General features: G+C 35.6%; 1 protein-coding gene across 2 annotated transcripts in view; it reads right to left on the bottom strand.

Moving 5' to 3' along the window:
• JAG2 (jagged canonical Notch ligand 2) overlaps positions 1–18,915 on the bottom strand; it is a 148,092-nt gene that overhangs the window by 30,175 nt on the left and 99,002 nt on the right. For both annotated transcript variants that reach the window (XM_074290817.1, XM_074290818.1), the window contains 3 exons: positions 14,342–14,492; positions 13,035–13,187; positions 12,431–12,544 (listed from right to left, as the gene is read on the bottom strand). In XM_074290817.1, the coding sequence (XP_074146918.1) occupies positions 12,431–12,544; positions 13,035–13,187; positions 14,342–14,492 (418 nt within the window). The remainder of the gene's footprint in view (positions 1–12,430; positions 12,545–13,034; positions 13,188–14,341; positions 14,493–18,915) is intronic.

Here is an 18,915-nt window from a genome sequence, read left to right as displayed (position 1 = left end):
AGGAATCTAGGAGCATAGTAAAACCCTGTACAGCTTGTGATTTGAGACCCAATGAAATTTGTGACTTATTATAAATCTTTTGGTTGTCTGCCTTTTATCCATGTTGTAGTAGACAACTTTTCAGGATTCGTTTTGCAATGTCAGCAGCAAAAGAGACAGTCCAAGTGGTTACTGAATTCCTTATGCAAGCATTTGCAATCATGGATGTGCCACAAGCAATAAAAATAGATAGTGAACTTGCATTTACTTCTAAACATTTTGTACACTTTTGTGCATAGTATAAGATTTTACACACCACTGGCATACCTTTCCATCTTCAAGGACAGGCAATAGTAGAGAGAAGAAACAGAGACGTCACAACACTCCTCCAAAAACAAAAAAAAAGGGGGGGACCTATAGGTAACCCTAGAGAACTTCTAAATTTAGCTCTTTCTACAATTAACTTCTTGATTTTTGACCAAGATGCACTGGGGCTCCAGCAGACAGGTTTTATTATAACCCACCAGAAGGGCAATGTCCAGTGTGAGCAGCTCCACTCTCTTTAGAAAATTGCCAGGTGATGTGGAGACATCCAGAAAGTGGTAAATGAAAGGGACCAGATAGGTTAATTGCTTGGGGGAGAGGGTTTGCTTGTATCTCTACAGATGGAGATGGAGATACAGATGGAGATGGAGATCTCTACAGATGGAGAAGGAATCAGATGGGTGCCGACAAGCCGTATTTGCCTCGTCCATCGGAGAGAGACAGAGAAGACCCTTGAAACAGAGGAAAAGACCCAAGAAACATTGGGTGGTTCCATTGCTGCTAGTGCCCACCACTGAAAGAACATGGAAGTAATGGCAATTGACTAATGGACAACAAAAATTGTTAATGAGACTGATGCAGTATTTCAAAATCTACAGGAATCACTGGATTCCCTGACATGCTGAAACTTCAGGACTTCAAAATCTGCAGGAATCATTAGATTCCCTAATACATAATAAGATTGTTGCAGGACTTCAAAAACTTGCAGAGATCATTGGATTCCCTGACACAAAGTAATGGATAATATTTTGGTTTTGGACTATCTCTTGGCTGCTGAAGGAGCCATATGTGTGATTGTTATTTACATACCCTTCTTCTAGGACTTCTGGAAATCTTTTACAATACCATATTGATTCATATCGTTTGTTATATCACTACTTTCATGTACAATTCATGTTTGTTATACCACAATGAGTCTGCATCGTCTATGGAGACAGTCATTACTAATAGCCTGTGCTTTATTGTTATGTGCTTGTGTAATAACAGATGGATTTGTGTATAACTGTTTCTAATAAGACCCTTCAGCCCAAAAACTTGCTAACAATATCTGGTTTGACTCCCCACTTCCCTTTGGTATTTTTCATCTCTCTTCCTGAGAAGTCAAGGAGGGCATGATCATCTCCTTTTTGGGATTCTCACCTCCCTGAGAAGTGAGGGAGGGCGTGACCACCTGTATTCTAAAACAAAAGAAAGCAGGAGATGTAGAGGGCTGAAACTCTAAAAAGGTGTGCTTGAATCAGACAAGAGAGCACTTAAGGCTAATTATCTATTGGATGTGAAATAATGGCTCTATATACATATATTTAGATGATATGATAATGTGATGGCTCTATTCATGCTGAATATTTGGTGGCGAGAAGGATTGGAGGGCTGGGAAGAAAGAAGTCAGAGGCACTTGGCTGTAGGAAGAGGAGGAGAGAGGCTGGAGACTCCAGACTCCAGAATCGAGAATACATCTCTGGCAAGCCTCGTGGCAGTTTGCCTGCCTCCTTCCCTTCTTCCCCTACCAACCAAGAACTTTGATTAATCCTGACTCTGACTGATCCTGAGGCCCTCCAGGGAGCTTGTCCAGACATTACACCTTGCCACTACAAAAAAGCCTGCTACAATATTTTTGCACACCTAAGTTCTTTTCTCTTTTTTATGATTTCTTTGGGATATAGACCCAATAGAAACACTGCTGGATCAAAAGGACACTTTTTCTTTAAAAAAAAAAAAAAAAAAAAAAAAAAAAAAAAAAAAAGGAGAGAAACAGGAGGGGGAAGGAAGAACGGATGGAAAGAGAGAGACAAAGACAAAAAAAAAAAAAAACACCTTTTCCTATCCTTTGACAATTTATTGTGTAAATGCTCATGCTAAATACTTCTACAAATTCCCTCTATATCTTATATTTCAAACATTTATAGAAAAAAGTTTGCTCCAAAGATTTTCCCCAGTTAAGTGATTCCCATTTTGATTTTAACTTTATTAGTTTTGTTTATCCAAAACCTTTTCAATTTCACATACTCAGAATTGTCAATTTAACTTGTGATCCCTTTTCATCATAGGTCACAAAGTCATTTCTTATTCCAAGGTTGTAAGATGTATCTCCTTCCCTGACTCTGGTTTGTTTATGATGTGACTTTTTATGTAAGGCTTTGCATCTGTTTAGTGCTTACTATAATAACTAATGTGAGGTTTTTTTCTAATATTTTTTGTAGCACATATCCCATCCTTTTGGTAATCCAATAAAGCCTTAGAATAATATTTTTAAATGCATAAAATAAAATGCAAAAGATTACAAAAGAATTCATTTATATTGAAACATCTATGACTTTTTTTTTTTAATTCATGTACCCAGGTTATAATGCCTGGTCTAAATTATAATTTTTGTCAGACTGCTTTTCCAGCACTACCACCAGCTCATTTTGCTGAAGAGCAAGTCTCTATCCCAGTAGTTGGTATTCTGGGTCTTAATGAACATTTTGCTACTGTATTCATTTGTTTCTGGATTTTGGATACCTAACTCTATTCCACTGATCAATTTTTCTATTATGTGACCATTACCATATAGTTTTGATGATTACTGTTGAGAAGTTGAGTTTGACATCTGTTATTTCTCTCTTTATTACCCCAATATTTGCCTTGAGATGTTTGATCTTTAGTTATTCCAGATGAATATTGCAATTATATTTTCTATTTTGATAAAAAAAAAGCCTTCTGTGAATGAATCTATAACACAAATTGGATAGTCTTTATTTTTTATTATTTTGCCATTATTTAACCTAAGTAGAAAGCTCTCCAATTAATTTGTTTATATATTTTTAAGGAATATTTTGTAGTTTTTTATTTACAGAATTACATTTTAAAGTTGAATGGAATTTTTCCTGTATCTTGCTGCTGAATTTTATTGGTAATACATAGAAAGGCTAACAATATTTGTGGGTTTACTTTATATCTTATTACTTAGTTGAACTAATTATTTCAGTTAAATTTTAGTGGATTCTAGGTCTAAATAATGTCATTTGTTTTAAATAAAAAAGGATATTTTTATTTCTTCTTTGACCATGCTTATTCCCTGAATTCCTTTTTTTTTTTCATCTTAATGATGTCACAAATAATTTTTCTATACCAAGTAACAGTAGTAGCAGTGGGTATCCTTACTTTAGTATTTTTCTTATTGGAAAGGCTTTCAATATTTCTCCACTAAAGGTGATGGCAGTGCTTGGTCTTAGATTTTTAATAGCTGCCATATTACAGATCACTTGCCCTATTCTCAAACAGGACCTTCATAGTCATCTTCCAGGGAAACTTCTTTTGATAAAGGGCACTTCAGCCCAGCAGCCACCACCCACACTAATGACCAGCTACCACCAATGAGGCAAGCAAGCTAGCCTCTATGAAACAGGAAGTAATATATGGCATACCCATCAAATTATCACTGCTTATACCCCTGTGGAACCAAATTAGGTTCCTGTACCCAAGTTCCAATAACAGCATGGATGCTAGCCCAGCCCCTTTAGCGATCTTTTGGGGAGAAAACCCTTATGAAGAAGGAAGGGGCTTCGCATCTCCTTCATCACCAACTTGATAAAACCAAGTGCTCTGGGATAGTAGCAAGCTAGTTTATTGGCCTTGCTTTCAGCCTGTCTCTTGTATTCTATGTCTAAGAAATCCTTACATAGATATAGCTCCCTTCTCACAAGTAATAACTATAGAACATCCAGAAATAAAAGTCTCAATGCCAAACTCTGGCATCATCAAATGGTTCAAATCAAATGACATTTATTAATGGAAATGACACTAAAGAAGAGACATTTTGATCTCTTTTGCCACAGCATATAAAGATTTAGTCTAAAACTTAAACCTTCTGTTATGTGCCACTTCTCTTTATGAGCTGCTTAAAGAGACTGTCTTGATTTATATTCTTTGCAAAATACTTAATAGAGGTTTCCTCACTAATTTATATTGAGGAATGTTCTATTTGTTTTTATTTTTAAAATGTTATTTAAGTAAAGGGAATAGTATAGATTTTATGTATAATATGATCCATGTTTAGTTTCTGTAACACTGAACCAACTTTGTACAAAATCTAACCTGGTCATAGTACATAATTTCACTAATACTGTATTCAATACTTTTGCATCAGCTTCTTAGGATCAGTGGTCTACAGTTTTATTTTTCTGGTTTGTGTCTCCCTGGTTGACATATTTATCTAATAGAAGGAATCTTGTAGGGTCCCTACTTTGCTTATTTTTGTTAAACATTTTGTCTAATATTACAATTAATTCTCCTGAATGGTTGATAGCATTCACTCAAATTTATTGGATCTTGGGTTGTTTTTTGTTTTTATTTATTTTGTTTTTTGGGGGGAAGCATTCCTTTATATCATATTCAATTTCTTTATCAGAGGGTTAATTAAATTTTCTTTTTTTTTTTTTTTTTTACTGTTAATGAGTATTTTTTATATTTGATGTTCATATGGACATTTTATATATGAATGCTCATCATTTATTAATCAATTTCATTGTCATGAGATCAAAATTAATTTCCTTTTCATGTTGTGAATTATCTTTCCATTTTTGAACTAGTGATTTGCTTTTAAAAAAAATCAGATTAGCTAAATGTTTACTTATTAGATGTTTTTAATTGTTATATTCAATTCTCATTTAATTCTAAAATCTCTTTATATTTAGGTTTGATTAAATTTTAATGAAGTTTTTATGTCTGTGAACATGGATAATTTTCTCTTTCAATTTTATTTTTCTAAAATTCTATTCCTATACTTAACTTTTTCCCCTTATATTTTTGCTACTTTTGTCTAGAAATATGAAAGAAGAAAAATGTCATTATTAGATTTGCTATATATTTCTTTTTGTAATTCAATTTTTACCTCCAAGTTAAGAAACTGACATTTGTTACATATATATTAAATGTTATTTTGTCAGTTATGGTACACCTTAAATTTCAGTGTTCCATTTTTACTATTATTTCGTCTGAGATGTCTGATTATGTTCATTCATTCAACTGTGACTCTTTGTGACCCCAAAGATCAGAGTATGCCAGGGTCTTTCTATCCTCCCCTATTTCTTGAAGTCTGTCCAAGTTTATGTTCATTGTTTCCATGATAATATTTATCCATCTCATCCTTTGCTGTCCTCTTATGTTTTTTGCCTTCAATCTTTTTCAATCATTGTGTTGACTATATGGATCTTTGTCAACAAGATGAAGTCTCTGTTTTTTCAGTATGCTGTTCAGATTTGCTTTCCTAGAAGCAAGTATCTTTTAATTTCATAACTGCATTTAACATCTGCAGTGATCTCTGAGCACAAGAATTTAAAATCTGACACTGCTTCTATTTCCTTTTCCTTTATTTACCAAGTAATAGGATCGGTTACTAAGGTCTTTGTTTTTTATGTTGTTTCAAGTCAATTTTTCTTCTTTCTTTTTTCACTCTTACCAACTAACTTCATAATTTCTCTTTATTTGTCTTAAAATGGCATTATCTGCATATTAGAGATTGTTGATATTTGACAACTTTAATTCCAAATTTTGATTTATCTAGCCCAGAATTTTACCATGTACTCTGCGCATATATTAAGTAAATATGGTAACAATATACAACCTTGTCCTTTTCCTTAAATCACTTGTTCCATGTTCAGTTCTAATAATTCTACCTAGGAGACAAGTTAGATGGATCAGCTCTTCTCATCTTTTAAGGATTTGTCACATTTTGTTGTGATGCATACAGTCAAATGCTTTAGTGTATGTAGTCAATGAAGTAGATGGTTTTCTGGAACTCTCTTGCTTTCTTCATGACACAAAGATTATTGGTGATTTGATCTCTAGTTTCTCTGCCTTTTTGAAAACCAGCTAACTTTTCTGGTAATTCTTGGTTCACATATTGCTGAATCCTAGCCTGAATAAGCTTGAGCATAACCTTACTGATGTGTGAACTGAGCACAAATATATGGTAATTTGAACATTTCTTGGCATTATCCTTTTTTTTAGGAAAACCAATCTTTTCCAATTTGCTGCCATGCTGAATATAGCACTTTAACAACATCATCTTTATAAGGTTTTAAATAGTAAGATGTCTAGCTAGATTAGTAACCACACCATGGTGATTATTAGTGATGTTATTAAGATTTTTTCTTTAATTTTAGATTTAAAAAAATTTAAGATCTTTCTCATATAATTCTTGTGTGTATTCTTGCCACCACCTCTTAAGCATTTCTGCCTTTCTTAAATCCTTAGCATTTTTAACTTTTATTATGGCCATTTTTGCAGGAACTTTCTCTTGATATTGCTCATTTTCTTAAAAGAGATCTCATCTTTCTCATTCTACTGTTTCCTTTTGTTTCTTTGCACTGCTCATTTAAGAAAATCTTCTCTCTCCTTGTTCTCTGCAATTTTGCATTCAGTTGAGTAAATCTTTGTCTTTCCTTCTTTTCTTGGCTATTTGTAAAGCCTCATTAGACAGCCATTTTGCTTTCTTGCTTTTCTCTTTTTTTGTTGCTGCCTCTAGTACAATACTGCAAACCTCTGTCCATGGTTCTTCAGGCACACTATATACCAGATCTAATACCTTAATTCTATTTTATGTTCATAAAGGATGTTATTTAGGTCATACCTATGAGATGATGGCTACTTCTGTTTTTTAGTTCATTTGAAGCAAAATAAATTTTGTTTTAGCTCTTTGTTTTAATTCTATGTGAAATTTAAAAGTATATTTCTTATAACATTATTGAATGCTGCCTTTTAATTCATTTTATTGCCCTCCTCTTTGTTTTATGTGAATGAATCTCATTTACAATTACTGTTATTATTAATTGTGTAATTTCATTAAATTATTACACAATTAAACCTTTCCTTTTTTTCCTGCCTCTTCAAGGAAGAAAGAAGCAATTTGTTTATCACTGAATCTATAACTGAAGTCCTCTCCTACAACTTTTCCTTTCTTCTTTACAAATCCCCAAACCACTAATCTGTTCTCAATCATTACTTACATGATCAATCTTCTGAAATGGAAATTTATTTTCATTTTGACTAGTCTTCCCTGTAAGATCTATTCTCCCACAAACTCTGTCCCTACCTGTTTAATGGATTTCTACACTAAAGTGTGTGTGTGTGTGTGTGTGTGTGTGTGTGTGTGTAACCATCCTCTGGTTAAAATAAGAGGAAGTTAATGAGATGCTTGCTTCTCCACAATCCTTCTTTTGTTTATATCGTCTTCTCTAACATCCAACTAATGCAAACTAATAAGTTCCTCCCTCTTCTACCTAATTCCTTTCATAATATGTAATATCTCTGCTCTTTTCTCTTCTTTAAAAAATTAAACAACAAAATTCAACAAAATCAATACCTGAACTCTATTTTATTTAATTACTTTTGTGACTCCTAAAGAAGTAGTGACATTCTCTCATTAAATCAAAATATTGTATACTTCATCATTACTTAACTTTTTTCATTTGCTCAGATATATTTAACCTATGTTTCTATCATCTCCAAGGTTTGTATATGTAAGATTTTACTTAAAAATTTAAAAAGCAATTTCTGAAAGCTCTCTATTCTATTAAAGATCCATTTCCACTCTATCTTACCCCAACCCTTTCTAGGATTTAATATTTACTTTTTTTTTTTACAGGGTAAAAGTTATTCTTGTTTTAAGTCTTTATAATTTCTCTTAAATTTTCATATTTCAAGATTTTCTATCCTTTAAGGTGGCTGCTGCCAAGTCTTGAATAATCTTGATTGATTTTTCAGTACTCAAACTTTTTCACTACTTGCAGTATTTTTATTGACTTGGAAGTTCTGCATTTTATCTATGATATTCCTGGATGATATTAGTTTAGAATTTCTTTTTTTTTGAAGGTCACCAATGGCACCACTTTGTTCTCTAGTTCAGAAAGATCTGGGCAGTCTTCACTTACCATTTTGTGAACTTTAATAGTCAGGGTTTTTTTCATGATCATGGTTTTCAGAAAGTTTGATAATTCTTATAATTTCATTCCTTGTCTTCTTTTTCAGATTAGCTATTTTTGAAAACATATATTTTCTTCATTTTCCCCCTTTTCCTATATTTTTCAGTATTTCCAACAGTTTTATTATTTCTTGATGCTTCATAGAGTTGTACTTGCTCCATTATATTTTTAAGGAGTCTACTTTGGTAAGGCTTTCTACCTTCAGTTCTAAGCTTTTCAGATTTCTCCTTTCAAATTCTAATTAAATTTTATCTCTTATTTTATTCATTTCATCCACTTTAGTAGTCCTTGTAGCCATTTTCTCTTCTGAGGATACTATGAAATTATACTCTTATTCTGGATTTTCTTTAAGATTCACTCAACTTTCTACACTATATTAGATCTCTTCTTCTGTATACTCATATTTCCAGCATCAGTGCTTACACTGCAATTTTGTGCACTCTTAAAAATGGGTTGAATAGATCTTGTTTGTCCTGTCCCTTCTGTATTCTGGATGTCACTATATTCCCAATTCAGATGAAGTGGAAGTATTAGGTTCCACTTATTGCCTCAATCTCAATTTCTGGTGATCTATTTCAGATTCTGGCCTTGGATAAAATCAGTCATTTTTCATTCTTTGCTATGAAATTAAGAGGCACCATTGGGATTCTTGATATTATACTGGCTTAAAGTTTTCTGCACAATGCCCCTGATGCCAATGCCTAGGTACCTAATTGGCTCTGTCTTTCTATTATGGTTTCTAGAGCTCCAAGGAGTGCATACACTGGCCAATCTCCCTTCATAGTTATCTAGTGGAGTTGGTTCCCTCCTCGAATTTCTTCTAACCAGCCAGGGCCAGAATCTGGTCTTGGTTATTAGAGCTTGACCTTCTCAGAGAAATGGCTAATTTTAGGTCTATTTGTGAAAACTTGTGCTGGTTTCCTTGGCATATCTTCTCTCTTTACCTCCACCTGCTTCTGGCCCACTTACCTATACCCACACTGACATTTCTGGTATTGCTCTAGTCCCCAGCTCAATTCACTCCTGCTAGAAAATATCTTTTGATATAGTTATGCATTCTCCAATGCAGAAGACCTTCTGGTTCCTATGCTAGTATTTCTGAAGTTCTTATTTGTTGGGGGTTTAGTGGAAGAGTTGATTTCTTTACTGTCTTTCACATCATCATTTTTAAGCAGTCCTGTTAATGTTAACATTGTCCTGTTAAATACCGATTCTGAATTGAGCCAAAAAAAATCTAGATTCTAGCTGTGGTTCTGCCACTAATTTACTGTGTGACCCTGGACATAAACATTTTTTTTTCTTTGGGAGTTTCAGTTTCCCAAAGGTCTCTAAGGTCTCTTCCACTCTCCAAGGAAGCACATTCTAATTTTAAGTCTTCCTTGTGTTCTGTGCTGGTTATTCTGTGGAGAAAGACAAGGAGACTCATTCACTGCCCTGGAGAGAGCTACTAGTTTTGGGGATGGACATGTAGAGCAATGAACAAAAAGGCAGGTCATGATTCAATTATCTGGTACAAACAATGAGGAATATATCAACTGAAGAAGGGATCAGTGGGCAGCAGACATTGAACAAGACTTCCTGGAAGAAATGGAGGTTGAAATGGGCCTGAAATGATAAGATTTTTATAATAGAGAAAAATGGGGAGAATTCTCTAGGCAGAATGAACAGAATAAATAAATGTGTAGATATGGAAATTAGCATGTCTAACTTTAAATTTAGTGTATTTCATAATTCTATGCCGCTTCTGAATTCCTTATAGCTCTAATACCATCATTCATTTTAACATCAACATAAAACTAATAAGCTCATGAATAAGCTTAGAAAACAGCTAGAAGAAGCATTACTGATTATATAATGTACCATCTTCTTATTCTACAGAGGTTAGAAGGTGAAACACAGATATGCTCTCCTAGGTCACATTGGTAAGAAAATGGCAAAGCACAATTTGTACCTTGGTCTTCTACAGGAAAAGGTACAGTGATTTCTCATGTCTAGCTCCTCGTGCTTTTCTGTACCTACCTTTACTTTCTGATGTATTATGCCCTTAGAACATCAAGCACGGTGTTTGGCGGATAACTGAGTAAATATGAACTGTCTGGTCACAAAAGAAGCTTCCTTCTTATTCAACAATTTATAAGGAGGTGGATGGATTGTTTCTCCCAATGTGGGGAAATAACTTTGTAGCAGGTAACAAAGTAATAATATTCAAAGTGAATGAAATGGGACAGAAGGAAAGATGAAGTAGTTCAGTCATCTTCTACTATTATACTCCAAATATAATCTATATCTAGAGTAATTCACTGAACTCAATTAAGAATTGAATGTTTACAGGTACTGGAAGTTTGTTTTTATTTTAAGATGAAAAATATACTCTGAATTTAAGTCTAGTCTAAATTCCAGCTTCTTGAACTGTGGAATCCCATATGGAGTCTCATAATTGAATGTGAGAGTCTTGAAATTATGACTTATTATCAATACATATTTAATTTCTATACCTATTTTATATACTATATATCTGGGGTCCCATAAAAATTTCTCAGACAAAAAGGATTGTGAGTAGAAAAAAATCTAAGACCTGATTTAAAGGGCCTTTCTGCTGACATCCCAGTGCCTGAATTCTGAGATGTTTTGATTTCTTCTGGGTACAGAAAGGCTTCTGCTTCAGATTATGGTAAATGAGGTGTTGAAAATATTCTCTTATATGTGCTCTTATGTCATACTACCTGTTATTAATGTCAAAGATGAAGAAATGATTGGGGAAAGCTATTTGAGAGACTATATGTATCCCCCAAACGCCAATTTTGATATGTCAGCTTTAAAAGGTTAAATGTTGTGGAAATCAACTATGAAGGGACTTGATTCTTGGACTTGTGATGGAGAGAACCATCTGCACCCAGAGAGACTGTGAGAGCTGAATGTGGATCACGACACAATATTTTCACCTTTTTTGTTGTTGTTTGCTTGCATTTTGTTCTCTTTCATTTTTTTTCCTTTTTGATCTGATTTTTCTGTACAGCATAATTGTGGAAATATGTAGAGAAAGACTGCACATGTTCAACCTATACTGAATTACTTGCTGCCTAGGGGTAGGGGTAGAGGAAAGGGACTAAGGTGAATGTTGAAAACTATCTTTGCATGTATTTTGAAAATAAGAAGCTATTATTAAAAAGTTAATTTTTATTATAGCTTTTTATTGACAAAACATACGCATGAGTTATTATTCAACATTGACACTTGCAAAAACTTCTGTTTCAACTTTTCCCCTCCTTCCCTCCACCCTCTCCCCTATATGGCAGGTAGTCCTATACATATATGTTAAAGTATATGTTAAATACAATATATGTATACATATTTATACAGTTGTCTAGCTATATAAGAACAATCGGATTTAGAAAGAAGGTAAAAATAACCTGGGAAGAAAAGCAAAAATACAAGCAAACAATAACAGAAAGAGTGTAATTGCTATGTTGTGGTTCACACTCATTTCCCAGTGCTCTTTCACTGGGTGTAGCTGGTTCTGTTTATTATTGATCAATTGGAACTGATTTGGATCCTCTCATTAGCGAAGATAGCCACTTCCATCAGAATTGTTATTCTACTGTTGTTGAAATGCATAATGATCTCCTGGTTCTGCTCATTTCACTTAGCATCAGTTCACATATATCTCTCCAATCCTCTTTGAAATCATCCTGCTGGTCATTTCTTATAGAACAATAATATTCTATAACATTCACATACCACAATTTATCCAAACATTCTCTAATTGATTCATTCAATTTCCAGTTTTTAGCTACTACAAAAAAGAGATGCAACAAACATTTTTGCACATACAGGTCCCTTTCCCTTCTTTAATATCTCTTTGGGATATAAGCCCAGTAGTAACACTGCTGGATCAAAGAGTATGCACAGTTTGACAAAAATTAAATGATTTTGAGGCAATACATGCTTAACCCAATTTTACAGATGCAGAAACTAAGAAATAAGAAAAGAAGTGACTTGCCCCAAACTGTGAAGCTTGTAAGGGAAGGATAATTTAATTAGGCTGATTGGACTTAGACCCTCACAAGTTGAGAAGATTAGAGCCTGCATGAAAGCAGGTGTGTGCAGAGCAGGCAGGAAGGAGTTGCCAAGGTCTTATATCATCTGGCCTAGGCTTTACTCACTGGTGTCACACAATTCGCCCTCCCAGCCACTGGGGCAGAAGCATTGGAAGGAGTCGATTTCATCAATACAGGTGCCTCCATTCTGGCATGGCATCCCCAGACAGTCATTAATATCTGTGAAGGGAAAAGAGGCTAAAACTGAGTCATTGGAATAGGACAGAGAAAGAAAGAAGACATTTTCCCCAATCCACTCAAGAAGTCCTCCTCAGGAGAATATATATGTTTAATAACACCCTGGGATACTTAACTTTCTTTCCCACACAAGTGGGGATGAGAATGGGAATGATGTGTAGGTAGTTCCAGTAACCCATCTCCCAACAGCAATACCATTCCTTCTGGAGTAGCCAGAAAGTGTATTCAATTCTGAATCCAATTATATAGAAATTATTTTAAAATTATATGGAAATCACAATCATAGGTGGCAGATACAGAACCCTTTGAAAAGTTTTTTTTTTTCCTTGGGAGGGAAGATAAGAGGAAGAGTAGGATCCAGATGTTAACCTATCAATTTCACTGATTCATGTTCTAAAATCATAGGAGCTTTTAGCTTTTTTATTCTAGGGAAAATAAGGGAGGAAAAAATGGACAAGGACCTCAGACTCACTCTCATGGCAGTAGGTTCCAGTGAATCCACTCTCACAGGTACATGTGAAATTACCCCCAGGCTGGCTGATGCAATGTCCATGGGGCCCGCACACTTTGGAAGAGATGAATCTTGTAGTGTTGGTGAAGACCTCAATTTCACAACTGTTTATTACTGGACATGAGATAAGGAGGAAAAAGAAGGGGGGAAGCAGTGGGTATATGTCTCGAAGTTGTCCAGGTTTCTGTCTGTCACACCACTCCATCATTTTTGTTCACTCTCTGTTCCCAAAGCAGAGGCAGGAGAAGAAAATTCAAACCTGCCATTTGATGAAAGTGTAAGCCCTAGTGTGAATACTCTATTTTATTTATTCCCAGTCATGTTGTTTTCCTGGGGCCAGAGTAGACAAAGTTCTGGCTCAGGAGTCAAAAGGTAGGAATTTTAATCCTGGCTCTGGCACTGACTCAACAGATTGACTTACTGGACCCAGGCTCAATTTTCCTACTTGTTTAAAAAATCCTTTTACAAGGTTGTAGTATTTGTATGGCCTCGTTGTACATTCTGAAAAGTGATGGACTTGGAGTCTTTAAGAAAGCTAGTTTCAAGGTCTCATTCTGACATTGGTGTCACTGGACAATTTACTCTGATTTCTCTGAAGCTTTATCTGTTTCTTTACTTGTAATTTAAGGATAAATGTCTTTACCCTATGTACTTCTTAGGGTTATTGTAGAGAGAGTGCTTTATAAGCAAGAGAACCATGCACTATATTATTACTGTTATAGTGAGAAAAGGAATTTGATTGTCATCGAGCAGGTGGCCTAACAGACTTAGTGTTAGAGCTGAACTCTAACCCCCTCAGTTTACAAGTAGGAAGCTAAGGGCAGAGCGAGAACTTTCAGAACCCAGTTCTCCTGATATAGACTCTAGCTTAGCACTACTGACTCTACCGTGTGCTTCCTTCCTTCTATTAGTATTAGGTTGTAATCTATATCCATAAAAGGAGCACCTACATAGATGAGTTCACAGGTCCACTTAAATATCAAAGAAGTAACTATTCCCATTTTCTATAGAACTAACTCATAGTATGAGGATTATCATTCTGACTTTCCAGGTAAACAAACTGAAACTCAGATGAGAGAAATGATGTGCCTGTAATCACATAGGTAGTCAAGTATGAGAATAGATGCTGCTCACTTATCCAATAACACTAGACCTTGATCCTGAGTCCTGGTCCCAAAGCTATCACGTCCCCAATCCTTGTCAGTAACCCTGCCCGCCATACTATATCAAAAGGCTTGTATCCTGTGGGACTGGGGGAAATCAAACACCTTTGCAAGAGCCATTCCTGCAGTGGTCTTTAAGGTAAGAGCAATTCTTCCCATCGTAGTCTTCAGGACAGGCACAGTAATAATCTTCTTCCAGGCTGTAGCAGCGGGCTCCGTTTTGGCAGGGGTAGGGCTCACAGAAATCAATGTCCACCTAGAAAGACAGATGCCAGGTATGAGCCATAGCTTCCCCAGGGGGAGACTGGGGGTTCCCAGGCCTACCACAGGAAACAGAATCATATCTGTAGGACATGGGGTATTTTAATATAGTAATTAATCATATCCAAACCCTAAATCCTCTCTTTTCCCAATTAATTTCTTCAAATAGTCCAGAGAATGGGAAGGCCACAGGTAAGAAATAGAAGAGGTGTATTTCAAACAGCTGAATCTTTCCCCCATCTTACTCAGGGAGTCATAGACTGGTAACACAATGAGGGATGGGGAGTGATGGAGCATGGCTACATCTGAGTAAAAAGGGATCAATGGAACATGGGGTTAATTCTACATTTCCTAGAAAAACCCAGAATTATTTTAGGAAAATCTAAGTCAATTCTCAAAAAAGTTCCTTTAACTTCAGTGACTCAATGATTCCTCCTCACAATGCCAGGGAGGAGACCTTGGTTCTCAAAGACTATGCACAAGCTATAGCAGATTTTATGAAGTTGGAAAATCTTTGAGGATGAGCCTGGTGATGACCTATACTTTTGTCATCTAAAGACCTCAGTATGGTCAAGTTCATTACCAATACATTAGCTCAGAGGAAATTTTTCTTAATTATAAGTGCTCATAAAAAGAGTTTATTAAGGCCTGGATAATATAAAAGTATAATGTATGGATTGCCAGGTCCAGAGTTTTAGGTATAGGAGGTACTCAGACATACAGGGGGTCTGAATTGGTTAGCAGATTTTAATGCATCAATCCCTCACATGCTTCCCCCCCAATTCTTACTGTTCCTCTTCTCTTCTTCTACACATATCTCATAGCATACTGCTATGTTACCTAGTTACCAAGAACTGTGCTAGATTGTGAAATTATTGAGGGAATAGAATAATTTTTGTTAACTATATCCACCCTCCTCCAATGTGGCTCTGCAGGGGATACTGTTAACAGTTGAGCTTAGGAAATGTGTGGTGAACATCATAAGCTTGTTTTTCTCAGCCTAGCAACTAATATCTTTCATTTGAAAAAAGGACTTACCTTTGAGTGACTTAAGGCAGTGGTGCCAAATAAAAAGCAGGGGCTACTAAACTATACATAAGGATCCCTGTGGACTACAAATTGATTTAGAAAATCATATATTAAAATTATTTATGTTTTAGTATATTTTAATTTATTTTGTTAAATATTTTCCAATTACATTTTAATCTGATTTAGCAGCACTCAGAAGTGTTGTAGGTCTCATGGCTGACATCTTATTTAGGGAATCACTGCTTAAAGGACAGTTACTCAGGGAAAGAGTTTTTTGAAGGTGTCTATTGATGTTTCTCACTCAATTACAGAATCTTAGAATCTCAGAGTTGGAAAAGAGGTCAGAGAAAACCTAGCCCAAATCATACTTAAATGAAAAACTCTTATACAACTACATTCCAATTATTTAGTCCCAATTAAACACTTTCAGGCTTCAGTTCTCCTCAAGACAACCCCTTTAAATGTTTAATATATATTGTATTACTTGCCATCTATGGGAAGGGGTGGAAGGAAGAGAGAGAGAAAAAAAATTGGAACATAAGGTTTTGCAAGGGAAGATATTGTGTTTTGAAAATAAAAAGCTTTATTTTAAAAAGTTTTTTTTAAAAGAAAGTATGCTTCCTAAGATCAAGGACTGTCTCTATTTTTCTATTTGTGTTACTAGTGTGTAACTAGTATTTTACATATTAAAAATCAATAAATCCTTTCTCATTCATTAGAAAAAAATGAATCTTCATTTTGAGTTGAAGTCTGCATTCTGCTAACAAAGTTACAAGTTCTAGTTTTTCTAAGATCACATATATAGTTTGTTTTCTTTTTCCATGTGACAGATCTTTGGATTTTTTTTAAACAGTGATTATATCTCCATATCCAACTACTTAGCTTCTCTTCCTTCAAGTCAAAAATCTCTAATTCTTTCAATTAGTTCTGATTTGCCAGTTTCCGATGCTCTCAACATCATGATTGCTCTCCATCTTGTTAACAGAGTTATTGAAATTTAGTGTCCAGAAATAAACATGTCTGATATATTCTGACTAGGGCAGAGGACATTGAGACCATTAACTCTCTCAGTCATGATACTTGATCATCAGTGCAACCTCGTTGAAATCAGTGGCTCTCGCAGGTCATGCCAGAATATCTTAGAAGGAAACATCTGTATTTCTCCAAACATGTCTGTGGGAGGCCCAGCCCCAAAGCTTCCCAGCCAAACTGACTGAATCATGCAGAGGTGCACTCCCTGACCTTCACAAGGATGGTGCGTTATTTCCTCTGCTTGCATAGAGAGGACAGGGGGTAGGGAGGGGACTGGGAAGGCTTCCAGACAACATGTGGACTTTTTATTCCACAGGAAAGCCCTTCAGGCCACTCTAGGCTATAGCAACTTCAAAAGCTTGTCTGCAATTCCTCTTTCAAAACTGAAACTCTGATTTTTCTCCTAAGGAGCAGCCACCATTTCTGAAACTTAAATTTGAACAAAATTCAAACTTCAATGCCGAGGAGTGCTCGTAAAAACGTCATTCATCTTTTCACAAACAGACATTTCCTATTTCTATGCAGAATTTACCATCATATTCCAGCGAGCAACACCAGGGGCCAAAGGAGATATAAATCTGGGCCTCCCTCCAAGGAAGTTCCATAGCAGTCAGAATTCCCTCATTTTATCTGTCATTTTTCTACAGGAAAGGAAAGGTGACCATGTCTTCTTTCTATTCGTGTCCCCCTCCCAACTCTACCCCATTCCCACCATCCCTCCCTCAGTGTATATGATCTCTAAAGAAATTATAACACTTAAATGTTGCCAATGGTAGATTCCAAGTACTGTTCTCTGTTTGCAAATTAGACACTTTAATTATTAACATGGGATTTCAGAACAGGAAGAGATTTTAGAAAATCATCCAGCCTACTACCTTCATTTTATAAGAGATGAAACAAGTACAGCAAGATTAAGGGATATGCTAAAATTCACAAAGATTAAGTGGTAGAGTTTGAATTCAAATCCAGGCCTTGGGCTCCAAATCCAGTGTAATTGTTACAATTTATTCTAATGTCTCCTAATAAGCAGTGCAAGAAATTACACAGCTTAGCAGGGCTATTTCCCTGTGTATTTTCTAGGGGTTCTGTTCACCCTAAGGGAAGCATTTTGAGAATAAGACTAGCTCTCTCCTATCAGACACCTCCACTCATTTCCTTCCAACAGTCGGTGCTTTCCCTTTCCAATTTCTACTCGGTACTGGGCACTGATGAAGGCGGATGGGGTAGAGGGGAGAATATTTCCTGTTACAATGAAAACAGCCAGCTAGTTCAGCCTACTTAATCTCACTCCAGTCCCAAATTTTCAGGACCCATGGTCAAGAGCCCTACCAAGAATCATGGAATTCCTTATCAGGACAGAGCCTCCAAAGACCCCTAGCTCAATATTTATCTATCTGAAAAGCAATCTTCTATATGACATTCACCGTAAGGAATCATTAAATTGTGCTCACAGATGTTTAGTGACAGGGGAGCTCACTAGCTTTTTGAGGTAGTTAAGAAGTTATTCTTTATATTGAGGTAAAATATGTAACAATCTCAAAGTTGGAATCTGAGCAGAGGCCACCTATCTTGTCCAAGTCAATACCTGAAAACGAATGCCCTCAATAACACTTCCAAGCAAATGCTTGGAAGATTTCTAGTGATGGGGAACTTACTACCTTACCACAGCAACCAGTTTTATACTATATATACAGATGGTTAGGAAGTCATTCTCTTTTACTTGAACTAAAATGTACCTTCTTTTTCACCCCCTGCCTCAGCATACCCGAGATTCTTTTAGAAAATCAAAATAAACCCTGGAGGCTATGATAATAGAAACAATAGAAACAATAAGTTAAACTAAGCAAGGAGACATATTATCTATCACTTACTACCTCCCATGAAGCAAGACAGGGGGCCTTAATATTTTTCTGTATTCCCATTTTAGGGTAACAAAGACCCTGATGGCTCTTAAGGAGGGAGGGGAAATTGGATCACAAGTAACTCTTTTTATTTAGAAAGAAAAACCTCACAATCTTCAGGCCAGAACTGATTCAATTAGTATAGAATTTAGAATTTAGAATTCCATCTAGCCAAACACTAGATCTCAGCAAAGTTCACATAAGAAAATATGTTCACATAAAAAGAGAGACTTGTATGCATGATTCTTAAATGAAATAGAGTACACTACAACAATACCCTCAGGCCAGATTTCCTGGGGACTTTTTCACTGAGAGACCTCATGGAACTCCTCCCCACCAATCCCACATTCTGCAATAACCCAGGGTTTTTGGACTTTTAAAATTACTCTTTTTATTCCAGCCTCCCTTTTCACGGTCCCATAAGCCATATATATGGTTATTAGCAGTATTCCCCAG

Source organism: Sminthopsis crassicaudata, chromosome 2, assembly GCF_048593235.1.
Source record: "Sminthopsis crassicaudata isolate SCR6 chromosome 2, ASM4859323v1, whole genome shotgun sequence".
Lineage (NCBI taxonomy): Eukaryota > Metazoa > Chordata > Mammalia > Dasyuromorphia > Dasyuridae > Sminthopsis > Sminthopsis crassicaudata.
Note: the sequence above shows the minus strand (reverse complement) of the source record. Positions and strands in the feature narration are given on the sequence as shown.